Here is a 19,442-nt window from a genome sequence, read left to right as displayed (position 1 = left end):
GAGCTGTCTGCTTATTTTACCCAATAGTTTCAGTAATAAGTTTTTATGCATTTTCCCCCTTCCAGTATTTCAAACTACATTTTAGAGTCTAACTCCTTAAAACTAATGAATGTTTCTTCTTCTTTTATGATCCATTGCTGTTGTTGCTTAGCCACTGATTATATCACGTACAAACTTTATCTTCTCTCTTATGACAAATGTTGTTATAGTCTGAAACAATTCCATCACATAAAAAGTATTAAGTCTTTTGTGCCGGTGAACAGCTCTTACATTTCCTGTACCATTATCAGATTGGCCTATTCCTTCAGGACTGCAGCGTTTCCACAATCAGGTAAATAATCAAAGTCTATTTCTCATTCTCTGAATATTGCTGATGGAAGAATGAATGTTATTCTTTCATGCTTAACTACGCAGAGCAGGGCTATTCATTTAACTGTTTCAGGAATCCCTGAACCATGAAGATAAATGGCTTTTGGATGAGCAGGGATTATTCTACTGTATCAAGGGATGCGAGGCAGCACTTAATTTGGAGGATTAACTACTTAGGGTTACATTATGTTAGGCTGATATATACAGAAACCTACTTTATGAGAAGACTTGGCTTGAATGCATTTTCTGTGGTTTGGACTGAAACGATTGCTGGGTACAAATTATAAGATTTCAGGTAAGACCACTGCCATCTTTGTAGGCTTGTTTTTTAATCTTACTGAAGACATGTCCCTGTGCAAATGATGAACATTCTGGCTCTAAACAGCCTTTAGGTTCAATGAACCCCCGCTTTTCACTTCTGTCTGATCTTTACCTGGGAACATAAATCTTCCTTCAGCATTTGAAGCACAACTGAGCTCATTGGAGCACTAATGGATCTGTGCCACATTACAGATTTTCGACTGAATTTGAAACTCGTTTTTTTAAAAATTGTAAATACGGAAGATTTCACAGAATCACAGAATGGTTGAGGTGGGAAGAGACCTCTGGAGATCATCTAGTCCAACCTCCCTGTTCAAGCAGAGTCCCCTAGAGCACATTACTCAGGATCGTGTCCAGCTGGCTTTTGAATATCTCCAGGGAAGGAGACTCCACAAGCTCTCTGAACAAGCTGTTTCAGTGCTCACTCACCCTCAGGGCAAAGAATTTTTTCCACGTATTCAGACAGAACTTCCTGTCTTGCAGATTATGCCCATTGCCTTTTGTCCTTTTGCTGGGCATCACTGAGAAGAGTCTGGGAATATTACACACAAAACAAACTCCTACATAGAACCTAAAATTACTCTGTGAGAACGTTTGGTTCTCTTGTTTTCTTTACAGAAATTATTATAAGGTTTAATTTCCAGTTTATTGGATCCAACACATGCAAGTATAAAGAAGAGGTTCTCATTTGGCATTTTTCCTCAGAAATCACTGACCATGATGAACCAACTTGTCCATGGGAATGTATTTATTGTGTCAGAACTTGAGAGCAGGCATCAGTCAAACACATGCCAGAAAAGTGTCACTTCCCCAGGACAAGAAAATCTGGCTTTTGTTCACTCCTAGTCCATAGCTCGTAGGGCCTTAGTTGTGCTGACTGGCAGCAACAGGAATTTTTTGTAGCACAATAGAAGTGAATTAAGCTGATGATTTCATTTTAAAATGACTAGTATTTTTCATATTGATTAGAATATGATATGTTGAGAGAATAATCCTGATTTTTGGATAAATATCTCCATACAGGAGGGTCTGGGTCACTTAACTATTTCATTTTCTTAACAAATGCACCTTAAGTGGTGAAATAAATAAATAAAAACAATCTGTGTGCATGAACCAGCTCTTATTTCTTATTCCTTTCATTATTTTTTAGTATACCAATCCACTGAATTTATTAGTGGATTAATTTAATAGCATTTATTAAATTAATGGATAATCACTGTGGAATTTTCAGCTCACTTACAATAAAATATTAATTTTCTCAGACTCATTGACTACATTTGACCATCAAATTCTTACAGAAATTGTATCAGGGCAGTATTTTCTTCATTCTTTTTCAAGAAGGCATTTCATTACCATGCAAATGGCAGTGCCTCTGAGCAGGCTAATTAGCATATGCAACATGTAACATATAAACCACGGAATTAAGTCCCTCCACAATTTATACAGAAAGTATAATCAAATTTGACTGGAAATACCATTGGTTTTTTTGAGATCTGGCATTTACACACGGCAAAGTGGTGGGTGGATGTCTATTACATGTGCAAAGATGAGAAAGAATAATTGTGTAAGATACTATGCATCACCAGCAAAGAAAGAACATTTAAAGGAAATGTACTTGGTAATTAGATTAATAATGGGCAATTAATCTGATAGAGACAGACAGCCTATTCAAACGCAACAGAAGTACATAATGTAATCAAAGCATATTTGGCCCAATTACTTGCATTTGTTTATTTATTTACTGTCGTGTTGTATGCACATATTATCAGTACCTTTTAATATTAATTTTGGAAGATATTGCAATATTTGAGAAGTTAACAGAACACTGAAGAAGACCACAAATTTAAATCTAAGAACAGACATGGCCCCTAAGCAGCTTAAGCAACTACAAATTTAGTTTCAGATATGAAATCTTGGGAACACTTTCCTGTAGGATGGCGCAGACCATACTCCCAAGCGCATGAGAAAGGATGCTGTCAGCAACTGCGAAACAGGCTTCAAGCTTAATACAAATGAAAAATCCACTCAAACATGTAATTTTGGCAGGTGGATAGAAACTCAAAACTTAGCACATATATCAGCCAAACACCAGACATTTCATTGCCATGAAACTAATCTAAACCCACTGTCACTCTCAACAGTGTGGTATGGTACACTAAACTTTCTGTCATGCAGTCATTTCTCTTATGTGACTAAACATGGAGCTACTGCAGCTGGCAGTAGGCAGTCATTGATTTCACACTGTGAAAACACTTTCTAAAGACATCTCTGTTATCCAATGTGGTTATTTACCTGTCATAGTCTTGGCAAATCTCCCCAACAGCTACCAAAGCTTTCAAGTACTCATTGGGTTGATAGGGGTGGATATAGTGCAGTGAGCAGCTGTTCCTAGGATCACCATTGGATGCGGTGAAATCTATAGCTACCTGGAATAGAAGAAAAGTCAATGTGTTGTGGTGCTGTTCTGGGAAAGAGTATAGCCACACGAAACATTTATCTTTACCAAAACCAATTTTCTGCAGAGACTGCAACCTTAAAGCAAAGGTCATTTCACAGTGTACTTAATCAAATTTGAATGAGGATAGTAGCAATAACTATTTCTAAAAGTATACAGCAGCTAATAAAATAAGAGTTAATAAAACTAAAATGGTATAACTAGAAAAAAAAAAGCTGGATAATTATTCTATGTGGGGAATTATGCTCTAATAAAAATGAATCAAATTATCTCTAGGTTCTCAAACTTAATTAAATTATTCCAGCTCAGGTAATGTTCAGGACATAAACGTCGTGCAGCTAAAATGTCCCTAGAGAGTTAAAAATTCTACTCAAACTATAAATCAAAACTCCATTCAGGCACATTTCGTAGCTATTTTGTACCTTCTTGTGTCTGTAATAATATTCTCAGTGTCTACAGTAAATACTCTGGTGGACTTTTTTATCTTCAAAGCATCTTCTAAGCACTAAATAATTAACCCTCCCAATTTCACAGATGATAGCAAGCTTAAAGGTGAGCTGCAGGATGAAAATACAGCTTCAATCCTGCACAGATTTTTGTGTTGAAAAGCCTTATGGGAGGCTGTGGGAAGCATTCAATGCCAAAACAAATATATTAAAGAATCCTTTTAAAATTAATTTCTCCCTTTTAAAATTCCATTTATCCTTCTCACTGAAGAGATAATCTTGCATGCATTTTTCTGTGATATGACTGGCATGGATTGGAAAGCTCTTTCCTGAATTTGTGATGTTGCTTTCAAGGAATTCCGAAGAGGAGCATCAAGAAAACCATCTGGTCTCTTAGATGGAACAAAGCCATTTACAAACTTCCTTACAATTTTGTTCAGTGACCTCTTCCTCCAAAAACCCCGCTATATCTGGATCTTCAATAGCTACAGATGTACTGAATTCAGTTTGTAGTTCTACTGTGCAGTTGAAATGTAAGGGGCTTGCTGAGGGCTGCAAAAAGAACTTTGAAAGTCCCAGCTTGCCTCTGCGAACGTGCACCTTCCCCAGCTGGAGTCTGCTTGGCACGGGGAAGACTATTTTACACAGCTATAAAATGAAAATGAAACATGACATCTTCATTCTCCCTTAAAAAAGACACAGTCCTGAAAGTTTTTTGTTGCTGTTGCTAGAAGCTAAAAAGAGAAGTATCATGCTGCATCAACTCAATATGGCTTTTCCCTACCTTTTCTGATTTTCCATGGCTAACTCTTGGCTGAAGAAAAATATGTCTCACTGGGCTCTAGTTAGCTTGCAAATCCCTTTGTCATCTTGATCAACTACAAGCCTCCCATGCTCCACAGTGTGTCAGTCAGGAGATGTAAGCTTGATCTGGCTTGCAAACAAAGTAATCTTTCACCTCCACTCCCCTGCTCATTGCTCAAGCACTGGAGCAGTAAGCCTGGTAGTTTTCCACATAGATCTTTTTCCCAAAGTGACAGCTTGATTTAACTTGAATAAATCAACAGGAAACCCCTGATGTTTTAACCTGCATGCATATACGTAACTATCTGTGCCACAGCTGTCAGAAATGAGCAAGAAACTCTAGTGGTTTGTGAAACCTAAGGTAAATACATGGATAATTGAATGGATTAGCATAGTTTTGGGGTGTTTATTTAAATGCTCATGCTATGAATGTTCATACTCTGATGCACTATACTTGATTTTGATCCAAAATTTGTTTCTCTAAGGAAAGACAAAAGATGACCATTGGTACTTGTCATGGTTCCAAAATAACAACACAGATCCCTTCTCTTTTAGCATTACCTGACAGTACTGAGATCTTGTGCAAATAAGTAGGAGAAGAATTAGAAATACGAAGTTAGCATAACACAGGAGCTAGGCTAAGATCACAAATAAGCTATTCTTGTGATCAGCAAAGCAGGAATCCTTTTTACAGTGCAGAGATTTGATTTTTGTCAGTGTATCTTTAAACATACTAGTTCAAATGTACAAGTCATCTTCCCACATCTAAATAAAAACCTAATATAGCAATAACTCTTAGCACTTATTTTTTTCTCAGTCTTGTAAAAGGGTGATTTTCAATGCACTGAAAATATCCTGTAGAGGTAGGATCCCCTGCTAGATCTGTCAGCAAAGAATCAGCCTGTCCAATACCATGACCCGTCTAGGAGAGAATCTGTCCAATATATCTTTCTATTACAGTTCCTTTTATGCATAGTACACATCCTTTCTGCTGTATTTCCTAAAGTGATGAAAATGTCTTCTGACTACAGACCCATTTGCACTGCCAGCTTCTGAATATTTCTTGTACAGCAGGGAACACTGTCTGATAAGAGATACGGTGTGCTGCAATAAGTGCTGAATAAAAGTAATGGCCTGGAATCAGCACTATTGATCTCTGAAGATGAAGGCTTCTTAATAAACGGTTTTAAAGTGAAGGAAAAGTTTACTTGGGTTTTTCAGAGACATTCTTTCTAACTACAAACTATGTTCCTACAATGGATGTACAAATTATCCAAAGAACACACAGCATGATGTTACCATAGCCCTCATCAGTGCCTTAAATGAGCAGGTACATCATACTACAGCTTTCTGTTACCAAATCTATACTTAGCTTCCCAGTTTCCCTCCCACAACAAGTGCCCTTTCAGATCACAGCTGCATCGTGCTGACTGTACATGGCATGAACTCAATGGAAATGTCATTAACATTAAGGCAACAACAACAGTAAATGCACTGGGACAGTTTCAAACAATTCCAGATCCAATGTCCCGTTCCTATCAGAAGGAATGGAAATCTGGAAAGGTGGAAGGAGTAGGCCTGATCTGTTGCAGTGGTCTGAAGTAACCAAATTAGGCCTATGTGAAAAAGAGATATATAGGACATATATATATAAAAGGAGATCATATAATATAAACAGAAAGCAAGGAAGCACAGAATATCTTTACTGTAGGCTGCAGTTTTTTGCTTCAGTGCCCACAAGAGAATCTCTGATACATTTCTGGAGACAGCAACAAGGCAGACAAGCAGTGTGTGCTATCATCATGGGTAGTAATGCAACTGAGGCAGGAAGAAGTAAAACATGCAGTCAGCTTGTGATTAAGTAGAACCACTAGGTTATGAATGAACAGAGCTATAGGCACAGAGACATCTACTTCCCATGGTTCCATGTAGGTAGAAAACTGATAGTGATGAATTTGCACAATACTGTAGCTGGTGGACTTACAACTGAGATCAGCATTAATTTAGGCATCATCTTCTTGCCCCCTGTTTGGAGCCGTCATTACTTTTTCCAACATGATTGTCATTGCTCTAAAACATAATAAATCAGCACGTGCACAAAACTCCTACTTGCATTAGCATAGGTTTATTTTCTGGGCACAATACATTTTGCAATAACACCTTAATAACTTATTAAGGAATGATGTATAAGATTCTTTTCTTTATGAAAGTGATGAATCAGTATCTAACGGGATTCTCTTTCTTAAAAACATGTTAGAGAAGTAAGACACTTACTGTAAACTGTATTTGGCAGCCTCCCATGATATAATCTAAGAAAGAATGCATCTTGTGGATCTGCAGACAAGAAAGCAAGACATGTAAATTAACTGTGTACTGCTAAAATATCAGAGCGTGGAACTACCTGAAAAAAAGTAAACTGGAAGAAGGGGAGGGACCAACTGAAAATAAGGTACAGGAAGAAAGTTTTCATACAGTTGAAGAAAGGAACAAAAATTTAAAGAGCAAAAATACCAAAATGATTCTAAAACTATAGAAACATAAAATTGACATCAAAAATAGAACTGGGCTCTATTCATTCTCAGTTGGAAGTCAATGAGAATTTTGCCACTGGTTTAAGAGGAACAAGAAAAAATTTGTAAGTTCAGAGATGCGAATTTTGGAAGGACTGGAAGGGAAATACACATGAGGCCATTTGGCAAGCTTGGAGTCATGAATTTAGTACTGCCTACTCCATTGCACAACAGCAGAGACAGGACAAGAGAAATTACAGAGGAACACTGGGAACAGTTAGCTTACTTTTGGGATCCAAGTCCTTGTCTTTATTTTTTTGTAGTGGATCAGTTTCTATTGCTTTCTCCAGACAGTTCCACTTTGTTGTCTACGTTTCCAAACACCATTAAAATACATCACTGACAGCTTAGAAAAGAAGCAGACAATGAGCAAAACACAAATACCTTGCACTGGTTAAGGATCACAATGCCTGAGTTCTTGTAATTCTTCTTCTTTGCTTTGTATTTGGGGTTAATGCATTCCCATTGTACCTGTGAAAAAAAGAGGTCACTACATGAAGGAAAAATTATGTACACATTGAATAATTAGCAAAGATGGTAGTGTCTGATTTCCACAGTTGACTGAATCCTATCAATAATGGTGCACACACAAGAAATAATTAAAAACATTAACTATGCAGAGAATTAACTTAACAGAAAAGGTCCCGAGGCAAACATCTGTCTTCAGTTGGGTGCATGCGGACATGGTGCTCAGAGAGGTACCCAGATTTTTGCATTGTCAAGTTCCAGTCCTGTAGGTTCAGGTATTATGTGAGCAAAATTTAGGATCTTTTGAGATTATATAAGGAGACAAAATAAGAAGGAATTTAATACAATTGAAAATACCCAAGAAAGCAACCTGATGTATTCTTTTAGCTGCAAAACTGCATACACAGTATCACTGGTGTTTTCTATTAAACTCCTAATTAGAGAAATTCTAATCAGACATCATGTCATTCTTTCTTGAAAGAGAGCAAGACTTTCTCCTTTAAGTCTGACAATAAAACAAAAAGTTAAGAAAACCACTAAAATGTGGAAAGAAATTGCATGTAGTTAATGATATATTTAACAAATTAAAAATTGAAAGTTATCCCTAAGAATATATTCTTTAAACTTCTTTGCAAATGTTCTGTTTAGTTTTCTTTACAAATACTAATTTCTAAAGCAAAATAGTTCTACTTTGTTACTGAAATATGTTGCCTTATTTCCATCATAACATCTCTTATTGATTTTCATTTTAAATGTTCTGCCTTCTCTGGTTTCAGCCAGACTGATAAAGCCGAACTATCAGACGTTGACAGCTAATTACTAAAATATTATTCATGCGTTGTTGCAGGAGCAAAATACATGTTTGCATGTGCAAGTATCCATCAGCATATTTAAAACCAGATTTGTATGTGTAATGTGTTATTAAGTAAGGTTAAGAACACATTATTTTCCTTCAGGGAGGTGTTTTCAAGTGCTGCAAGAAAACAGGTGACCTCTAACCAGATGCTGAATAAAACAAAAAATGTATCTTCAAAAGGAACCAGGACACTCTGCTAAGAATCCACATTATGACATTTTACAATGGAATATATCTAAGTGTTACAATACTTTATCTATAGTGTAGACCTTCGTATCGGATTTATCTGAGAAGAATGTTTGAGCACGTAAAATCACGTTTATCATACGAACTTATGAAAATGTTGAGCTTCAAGCCACTTCCTAACACCAATTATTTCAATGTCACTGAAGTATTTAAAGCTTGGAGTTCTGTCAAGTGTCAAAAAAAGGAAGGCAAAACATATGGCTCTGGAGCAATATGAGACCTTCTTTTGCACAGGGGAGGAGCAGTATTTTCATCATCGCATTTCTGGAGACAGGCGACAGAGCCAAGAATGGGAAAAGATTAAAAAAAAATGGTCCAACTGCAGGAAGCACATCTGCTTGCTTAGCCTACAGCTCAATTATTTGTCTCGTGAAATGAATTTTCCACTGAGAAGACAGGCAGACACAGGCCCACATGTTCAGGGAAAATCCTCCATAAGCATTTGTTCTCTACTCAAGAGAGGTAGTCAGGCTCAAGAAATAAAAACCCTTCTTTCCAACTACAGAGAGCTTGTTGTGACACAACGCAAGAGCACAATAAGCTCTTTATTTGGAAAAGCAACCTGACAGTGAGGGAAAATCACTGCCCACGTCTTGATATGTTGCTGTCTGGCAAGATGGTTTAGCACAGTTATCTCCAAACTTATTGGAAACATTCCTACAGAGAATCTGTGCTGTCTGTACATCACAGAGAAGTTGTAATATACTGAATAGAGAGATAAAATAGGGGTCAAGATTTTTGCTCCTTGCTTTGCCAGTGCACTACACTGGAGAGATCTCATGCTTTCCCTTGAATATTCAAGGTGCAGTTCCTTAATTTTATCATCCTCCAACATGAACACTTCTAAATGTCTATGTTGAAACAATAATGCCTGGCTTTTCCTTTGGAAAAAAAGATTGTTTAAGCCTGAATATAATGTTTATCATGTTCATGTCATTGGTTTCTGGAAGAAGTTTATACTATATGAAGACCAAAGCAGTGTAAAACTACTTCAGGGGAGAAAAATCTGCTCCTCTCAGCTCCTCTGTAAAACATATGTAGGAATGTTCGCCTACATTTGGAATGCAAATCACTAACATGTCATTGGGTGATGTGGATAAGAAAGCAATTCAAAGAACAAGCTAGCAAATTCCTAGAAAATAGAAAATTAGAAAGCAAGAATTAATTTGCACCTATCATATCTGTTGATGTGGTAGTGGAGAGAGGGAAGGAAGGGGAAGGGGAAGGGGAAGGGGAAGGGGAAGGGGAAGGGGAAGGGGAAGGGGAAGGGGAAGGGGAAGGGGAAGGGGAAGGGGAAGGGGAAGGGGAAGGGGAAGGGGAAGGGGAAGGGGAAGGGGAAGGGGAAGGGGAAGGGGAAGGGGAAGGGGAAGGGGAAGGGGAAGGGGAAGGGGAAGGGGAAGGGGAAGGGGAAGGGGAAGGGGAAGGGGAAGGGGAAGGGGAAGGGGAAGGGGAAGGGGAAGGGGAAGGGGAAGGGAACTCTCAATCTTTAGTAACACACCAAGATGTGGTTCTGACCTTGCCAGTTCCCACAGCTCAAGCTGAAGATGTGACAAGTGTCCTTTGAAGAAAATTCCCTATACAGACCTCGTCATATCTCCAGCTCTTCCAAAGACAACGGAATTCAGAATACAGCTCTAAGTGGGTAAGTAATAATGCAAAACAACTTTGAAATATTTTGCTTGTACTGTGAGGACAAGCCCAAATTTCAGTCTGCTCTTACATTACTGGTATTGATTTGGTATCTGACATTGTTTTTATTGATTCATTTTTGTCTCTTAAATTAACTTTTCAGCTAAGTGGAAACTAATGCAAGAGTCTGCAATCTGATGCTAATGGTAAACATTGTGAAATTTGGATTCGTCATCCTGAAAGTCACTTAACGTTTCCTCCAAATGCCTGGCAGCTCTGGGCAATACAAGGTCTTTCTCTGTCAAGCACCACAGTGAATCTGAAACAGAGAACTACCTGGTTTTAAGTGTCTCCTGTTTATTGAATATAAGTACTATTGCGTATGATGATAATCAACCCCCAAACTATTCTTATGTCCCATCTGTGCTTAGCTACTTAAAGAAGCAAAAGCCCTGATATGAAGCTCATAGTCAGGTACCTGAACAAATGGGGGAAACCAGCTGAGATTCCTGAAGGATCGCACCCAATCTTGTGGACCTCAGCAGCCCTCCAGCTTGCGGTAATAGCACTAGAGATAGTAAGCACAGTAGGGTTTCTTCCTCCCCTTTCCTTTCCGTGTGTGAACACACACACACGTTCATTTTTTTTTGTAATATAGGAACACAGGAACAGATTTCTCCCTTATGTAATCCTTGCATTGCATGAGAATCCAGGTGATTTCTGTTTCTATGACATTTTTTCTGAATCCCTCTGGTTTTATTGAAGCCATGTCCAAAAAAAAAAAACCAAACAAACAAACAAAAAAAACCCACAACAATAAACTAAGTATTTACTAGTATTTCACTAAAAAATATTGTCACAAAAAGTGATGGACTTGTTCTTAATTTTGTGTGTGTATCAAGATTATGATGAAGGAGTAAATGATGAATTTTGGTGAGAAATGCTAAACAGAAGGCTTAGAAATGTCTATTTCTGATGTACATTTAAACAACAGGATGTGTTTGCCCCTTTCTTATTGGTGGTCAGTAGGAAAATAGGCTACCTGTCAGGAAACAACAGTCTGTGACAACAAGGTAATTATTAAGGAACAGAAACACACACCAAGCTATTACCCAGAGTCACTGAAAAGATTTTTCATTATCAGGAAGTTTTCTTAAAAAGCATGAATTGATTTCACCTGGATCACAAACCAAAGGCCAACCAGCTTTTCCAGAATTCAGTAATTTCAGTCGCTAAGAAGCAACTCTGATTCTGAAGGCATCACAATTCAAGACTTGTGAATCTCACCCAGGACCTGCCACATTTAGGAAAGGCGTTCATGAATTACTCACACCACTCCTGATCAAAACAGGTGATCAATCATTCAGAGAAGAAATCTTCTCTTCTTCCTTCACACACTACTGCTTCAACCGCTACCAAGCTGTCAGTGCTAGATTCACATTTATTTAAATGATGCCTGGTTTCAAGCACAAATTTCCAAGAGATCTCACAGAAGAGGCAAGTCAGCAAGCCAACCATAAAATCATCTGATCAGAAGCTGACACTCAACATTTGGAATAATCAATACTCAGCCAGGGTATGCAACAGTCTACGAAGCACCATCACCTCCTGTAGCACATATCCATCCTGATCATCCCAAGAGGTTCTGTAGCATTTGATAGTTTGGCTACGAGACTTGTAATAATAATAAGACATATCTCACTTGAGGAGCAGGTTGAAGAATGAGATAGAATACTATTAGTGCTTTCTGGAGGATGAACTATGAACAATTAAAAGGCAACCTCAAGATCCTTTTCAAATCCACCAAATGGAGATGAGGTGAACTGGTGAAATGATGTGAGGTACTAGCAGCACACGGATGACACACAGTTTTTCCTGCACACCAACACATACTACTACTATACTACTCTCATCCTTAACAATTAAAATTATATATGACAATTTTTGGAACTGACACCAACTAATACAGATGCTGCTGATGGGCAGAGGGAGAACCTTGCCACTGGTATAGCCTCCTTTAACTCTGCACAGATTTGCAGCTGGTACTTAAGGAGAGATCCCTCATCCCTGCCAATGGTAAGTGTTCCTTCTTATTCTCTCCTGTTGTCTGGGAGACTGAAAAACCCTGGCTGCCAATCCCTAGGATGTTTTGATTATCTTTTGACAGAACTACAGCAATGTACTGTAGCTGGCCATAAAGCTTACTGCATGAACTAAAATACAACCATAATAAAAAGTTTCATTGTGTCTCCTCAGCTACTCAAACAGGAATGTCAGACCTGAGCTCTGCTCTTCACACTGGCTTCCAAAGCTGTTGAGATCGGATTTCAGATTTTGGTCCTCATCTTCAAGACACTCGCTCTTGAGATGCTTTATGAAAGAATGGTTAACGCCACAGACTGAAGGATGCTGTTGGCAGTTTTATTCTTCTGACTGGAAAAAGTACTACATGGAAAACATAACATTTTCTGATCAGAAGCTATGAAAAAATCTCTTCTACGAAGGAAGGGCTACATCTAACCTACCCATCGCCTCACCCTCGTTTAATTACATTTCTCTGATGTGGCCTTCCGTATTAGAAATATCTAGCAACACACCCACTTGAATGCAAACCACTTTCCACCTCCTCTGCCATTCCTTCAACCCCCTTTATTCAAAGTAAACACTCCATTGAACGTGTTTTTTCTTAGGTGAGAATAAAACTAAGGAAAAAAAAAAAAAGACAAATGCTAATCATATCACACCATGTTGCGCAACAGATGTTGAGACAAACTATGCACCCAAGACGTATTATGGGGTCCACAGCCAACAGCACATATTGCCTTTAGCAGAAACATTTACAACTGAAGGATAGAGGAAAAGGAGAGAAGAAGTAGGAAGGAGGAACAGAGAGAAAGGGGAAAAGAAAAAGGGAAATTGCTCTTTGCTGGTCAGCCAGAAAGACAAGTGATGTGGTCCCACACACAAGCAACCTCTCCTTGCAGCATGTGATCTCCCGCAATACTTTTACCTCAATAACTAAATTGTTTCCACCACAACCTGCTCAAATTGCCCATTGTACTATTAGTGCCAACTGGTCCCTGCAATCATCAGGTGCAAAAGCTGTTTGGGATGTGCATATGCATTTTGGGACAATATTTATTAACCATTTAAATGACTATTATTACCTACTATGTTATCCAATAAAAACTTTTTTTTTTCTTCCCCAGAATGTACTACAAAAAATAAAGAAGTTAGAAAAAAAAAAGGTTAGAAAAGAGGTGGGGGGAGAAGTGAGTCCCATGCTAGTTGCAATTGTGTCCCATGAGAACCACCTACAACAACAGTATCAGGTTTTGCAGGTACAAGCCCGCAGAGTAACCGCACAAGAGCAATAAAATGAGAGCAACAAGGGAGAAATAATGCCGCAACAGCTTAAAAGCATGGAAGAGAAAAGCTGCACATTTACAGTGAAAAGCAGTCTGTGATGTTACAGGGGAAAGGCAGCTTGCAGGATGGCAAAGGGAAGCAACATAAAGGCTTAGGCAATTAAGGCAACATTAAATTATTCCTGGATGGCACTCTTTTAATACAATATGAGTTTATATAGACAAGAACAAGGTTTGACAAATGACCATGTTAACGTCCTATGCCCCTGACAGGGTAATCATCCTTTTCACTAGCTGGGGATGAAAAGAAAATACTGTTCCTCCATCAGATTAAAAAATGTATAGTTTATCCTTCACAGCCATTCAGTACTCTGGACAGTAAGCCTCTTGTCTTGTTCAACAAGCTGTTTGGGAAGGACTCTGATGCCATTTAAGAAATGTTTATGCTGAAAAGTTTCACCCTTTACCACTTTCACATGGCATCTTTCCCAGCCATAGCCACTTACATTCAAAACTGGGGTGCTATCATAACACTGCCCTTGTTAATGTTATTCACTCTGGAATTAGTTTGCCTGTTTAGATAGGTTTTGCTTCCACTCAGATTCAGTTTGGTTTAAGTTTTGGCAGGAAACACTTCATGTAGGTGATGTAAAAGCTGCAAAAATTTAGCCCAGTCTCTTGTAAACGGGTCTTAATCCTCTAACTTAATTTGGCTCTGAGAAAACAAAGTAGGGTTTCATTTACACTCAGGTTCTGTTCAGGATGTATTTGTAATGGGTTAATACACGACTCATATATATATCAATGGCATTTTACACATAAGCAATATACGCAAAACTCTAGAACGTCAATAGAAGACATACGGAAGAATAGTAGAAACTTCTCAACCTATAGAATAGTTTGACTGAACCAATTAATAAACACCTTTTGTCTCTGGTAGCTTGCTATTAACCCATTATAAACATAACCCTAATGTAAAGCTTGAATAAAGTTTATTATGCACTTCTGTTTAGTTTTGAGATCACCATGAAGCAGTGACTACAAATTATCAGCAGATTAGAAAGCCAACATATTTAACTTCCCCTCAGAGGATTTATCAAAACACCTTCAGGATTAAGTAATAATAGGAAATGACAATTTCTCAAATTAGATATGCCAAATCATTTATCACATTCAATAATTACCATCAACTCCAATTTGAAAAGATCAAGCTGACATAAAGAAGTGAAATTATTAATAACCTAACAACTTCATTTTCCTTTAGGACTGCAATTCATAAGATATTTCAGAAACTGAAAGTTTTATTATGATGGGTTCCAGTTAGAGCTGATAGCAATAAATGCAGCACATGAGAAATGGAGAAAGATGGAGAATGACCCTCTCCCAAAAAAGGGGCTGTAGGCCAGCTGGGGAATGCTTTGAGTACCCAGATTGTGCCTCTGCTTTGCCAGAACAGTACAGCACGTCATAGAAACCACGTGCTTAGGCTCAGTGGAAATAAATATTAGCAGAAAGAAAAGCCTGAGAATGTGAACTCATAAAACAGCCTAGGAGATAAACAGAACAGCTGAACTTCCAAGAAACAACGAGGCAATGTCATCTGCAGCATTACAGAATTGTCTGAGGAACAGAGCTCTACAAAGCTTGTATACTGACACTCTTTGGGTTGTCTCCACCTACCTGTCTCCCTTCCATAGCTCCTCGCATTTCCTTGAAAGTCGAGCTAAATTCTCCAATGAAGTCATGCTTCCCATTGGAATCCCAGTCCCAAACTATGCACTGAGGAGAGAAAAGGGAAAAGAACATAAGAGCACATTTATATTCAGACAGAAAACAGGTTTTATTGACAAGCAGTACAGGAAGAATTATGATATGCACTGGATGGAATGTTTCATCAGAAGGAAATCACCAGTGATATTAAAAACATATTCTTGTCCAGATCAAAATGAAACGACAAGTGGAATCTCAACACAGCTTGCTACTGACAGCTTTGTGTTATCGAATCGGCTGATGAAAGCAAGGTCATGTATTTTAGAAAGAAAGGATTCACCTTTTAGCTAGGTGTAAAATTATTATGTATGTTTGCATGTTCATGCTGAAGTGGTGTCTTGAATCAGGAGTAACCTACCTCACTGAAGTGCTTTACAAATATCAATTAATTTTCAAAACACTAGTTGCTGTGGTCAAATGTTACTCTTCTCATTTTTACAGTCAGTGAAGATGAGACAATAGTTACAGAGATCATCTTCTGAAATGGCTTTGATTTCATACACGTCAGTGTTTGGTGCCCATATCTTGGATGTTTTCCAGTGTTGCTCAACAGTCACTACTAAAGCAAAATCCTGCTGGTAGTCATTCACAAATTCATGTATAAACATGAATATCTCAATGAGCTTGAGCTGTAAGAATTTATGTTGCAAACATTTCTAAATAAAATTCAGCTAGCAAAGACAAAATGCAGAGCAGCGATTACAAGCTTTGTTAAATATTAATTTTAAAACTAGCACAAAGACAACAAAGGGGCTTACAGCATTAAAGTATGAAATCCCTAATTCAGCTTCATGGTCTCACTAGCTAAAGCTTGCATACATTGACAGAATCAGGAGCTTTTACTCAAAGCATCTTGCTACCAAACAACAGTTTTCCTTATTATTTTTTAAGTAGAATTGCTTCAAAGCCACCTCTGCAGCCACATGAGGATTGTGTTGTCATTTGGCTATCAGATGGATTTGAGGGTAACCTTGAAGTTGTGGTAGAGATACTCTCTGCTGAGAAAGGCAGGAATGACCACAACTGGGGTAAACTTTTGAGTTTACCCACTGAGACCACCAGATTTTGACTGGACCTCAAGCATTGAATTTTTACAGTAAAGCATTTTAGTGGAAAAGACTTCCACTTCCTCTGGCTATGCTTTCTAGCTAGCCTTTTAATGTGGCTCCATTTATACTGAATCACACAGTCAGAGTTGGTATCTAAGCACTGTGGCCAATCCCTTTTCACTGCACCACCAAAAGAGTGGTTTGTAAATTCAATTTGAGGGTGTGAGACTTAACAGAAAGCTTGCAGCATAGGCAAAATGACCAAATTCTTTGAATAAGAGCAAAAGAAGAAAAACTTTCATGAGAGAAAGACTAACAACAACTTAATACAAGTGGGGTCTCACACAAAGCCTGCCACAACAGATATTCATCACCTAACAACCTCCCATCACAGCCATAAGTTAATAAATAACAACTTCAGCACAAAATATTTGTCCATGTGAGGCGCATTGACTTGAAGAATAGGTAGGAAGGTATTTGATCCGTAAATCTAAGCCAGTTCCCTGAATTTATTAAGCTATTAAGAGCTCATGTACCTCAGCTGCCTTTGTAGAAGGAACACAGGTGGTGATTTCACTAAATTTATACCCAGGACTCCTCCATGCACTGTAACACCACCCACGTTATCATTTATATTCCTTTTTTCATAATGACAGTAGCCTTTTTTTGAACTTTTGATACTATTCTACTTAGCCTCAGGAAGAGATTTGGTTTGATGCAAGGGGAATTTCTCTGATCCATATAGAAGATGTGTAGCAGTGCTAAAAAGAACTGCTCACAGGGAAAGAGTACAAGCATATGGCATATTGCTCCAGACATTAATCGGTTGAAACAGCTCACTGGTCAGCCAAAGACCTGGTTCTTAAGACTGTTATTTTGTTGTTCTATCACCTGTAATTTTGCTTAGTTTTTATGCAGGGAACCCAAAGGAAAATATGATCTCCAGTTGATATTTGAAAAGTGATTATATTTGTCTCTGAGACACAGAGTTCCTTTTTAATTGCTTTGACATTGGAAGGGAGAGGGGGTAGATGCAGGGAGATCGGTTCCTCTCTGTGTTTGTTTATAGACGACATTTTATACAGCAGTAATCAAATGAGAGTGGGTTTCTGGTTCTGCTAGTGGTAACATTGCCTGAAACATAACTAGACACAGTATTTTTATCACTAACAGCCCTGATGAATTCTTCTGATGAATTCTCCTGACTTCATTAAAAGTCACTATGTGCTTATCAACTACAGTTTTTAGAAGAGCTGGTAACCAAAAAAAAACCAAACAACAAAAAAATAATTCACAAAACAATTTGAAAATATTTCTATTTCATACAGTTTGAGAAGGCTTCCTTTTCACTTTCTGTGAAATTTCCTATTAATGTAACTCATTTTTTAATTGAAATTACTTTCTAAATATTTAATGAAAAAATGGATTTCATAGATAAATCATGACTTAAAAAGATTCTTTTTTCTTCTGCAATGATTGTGCAAATGGTTTAAGATCTTAGAAGGAACACTAAGTAAAAAGATATGTCAAAACCTCATAGCAAAATCGATAGAAATGTGAAAATGCTGGTTAATTTTCAAAATGTTTTCAGAAAAAAAAAGTATTTCACAAACAAACAAAAAAATGTGAATTTTTCAACAAGCTTTACTTTGTTGGTTCTATCTTTACACTCTGTTAGAGCATAAAAACAACAATAGACCTAACAGGCCTCCAGGAAAATGTGCTTCGAAACATTTCTGCTAGAATGTTAACTCTTACGAGGAGGGAAAAGCTCTGCCTGCTGATTTGTGTTGAGAATTTTAACTGGAGATGGGCAAAGTTAAGTTACATTTAAAATGCCCACCCAAGCAGGGATCCAACTTCTTGTTTGTCTCAAGCTAGAGGTTTGCTAACTTTAGCTTTCAGAAAGCCAGATGGTACTTTAATCTTCATACTGGCTTCATGGAAAAGACAAACAATGACAGTATTATCTCAGTACCATTTGCACAATTACAGCTAAGGGAGAAAGGGAGCTCCTGCAAGTACATCCATTACAACTTCCTTTTTTTTCAGAGCTTCACATGGGGCCATACAAATTAATTGTTATTCTCTGAAAAACATGCTGTACACATGAAAGATTCTGCATTTTAACTTCTTGTGAAAAGTATTTTTAAAACATACAAATACTGGGGCCCAGAAGTTTTTATAAAAACCTACTAAAATAAGCAGTGAAGCACCTTGGCAAATTATGCAGAATTAGGTAAAGACCAGATGTGACAGTCAGGATTATTTCCCTATGAAATATTTGAAAGATTTTTGTTTGTTTGTTTGTTTGAAACAAGGCCCTATGTGCTTTTCAAAACAAATCCTCCATAGATAATCCTTTATCTCTAGGTAGACTTTAATGTATTCCTTGGCTCTGCCCTCTTACAGGTTGCTTAAGCAGGTGATTAATAGCATACTTAAACTCTATTAAAAGTCTCATTAATTAAGCTGGCTTTCCATATGTTTCATTTTAAACACTGGTAAATCAGTGTTCAGATAACCGGGTAAAGAATTCAGTCTTCTACCTCTTGGTTACAAGTTCAAATGCAGGGAATAAAAACTTCTGACCATCTAATCCTACATGGTGATGGAATAGTGTTGATTGGAAAGATGGACAACATCCTCCATCCCTGCATGGTCCTTCCTGTCTTTCCAAAATATTTGCTGCTTCAGGGAAAGGGAACACTGCTTCAAGCTTTCCCAAGGAACTGATGCCTGATTGAGCTAACCAGTATAACTACTAGTATAACTGCTACTGAAAGCGGAGCTCAAAGAATCAAGACCTGGGTATGAGCACTTTCATTCCTTTAGCTTTTCTTCTAAATGCCACAAAATCAAAGATTTCCTCTTGGGCTGAAATTGAACTTTATCACTGGGGAAAGGAGAGGGAAGGCTCCATTTTAGGAAGAAAAAGGTCCTTCAGGTGGATGCAGGTGGAAATTTCCCCCGATTTTATAACTGTCTAGCTTTCTCACTGAGCAGAGACATTGGCAACACTCTCACTACAATGGGAACTTCTGAGCAGCATGCAAGAAAAAATGTATTTGCACTGGAGCTGCAACTGCAT

The 19,442-nt window shown here is 37.9% G+C and overlaps 1 protein-coding gene across 6 annotated transcripts in view; it reads right to left on the bottom strand.

The window, feature by feature from the left end:
- Window positions 1–19,442, bottom strand: part of CPNE4 (copine 4) — a 256,158-nt gene that overhangs the window by 36,564 nt on the left and 200,152 nt on the right. For all 6 annotated transcript variants that reach the window (XM_072033424.1, XM_072033422.1, XM_072033426.1 and 3 more), the window contains 4 exons: window positions 15,213–15,311; window positions 7,350–7,436; window positions 6,670–6,729; window positions 2,983–3,116 (listed from right to left, as the gene is read on the bottom strand). In XM_072033424.1, coding sequence (XP_071889525.1) covers window positions 2,983–3,116; window positions 6,670–6,729; window positions 7,350–7,436; window positions 15,213–15,311 — 380 coding nt within the window. The remainder of the gene's footprint in view (window positions 1–2,982; window positions 3,117–6,669; window positions 6,730–7,349; window positions 7,437–15,212; window positions 15,312–19,442) is intronic.

This window comes from Anas platyrhynchos, chromosome 2, assembly GCF_047663525.1.
Source record: "Anas platyrhynchos isolate ZD024472 breed Pekin duck chromosome 2, IASCAAS_PekinDuck_T2T, whole genome shotgun sequence".
NCBI classification, from domain to species: domain Eukaryota; kingdom Metazoa; phylum Chordata; class Aves; order Anseriformes; family Anatidae; genus Anas; species Anas platyrhynchos.
Note: the sequence above shows the minus strand (reverse complement) of the source record. Positions and strands in the feature narration are given on the sequence as shown.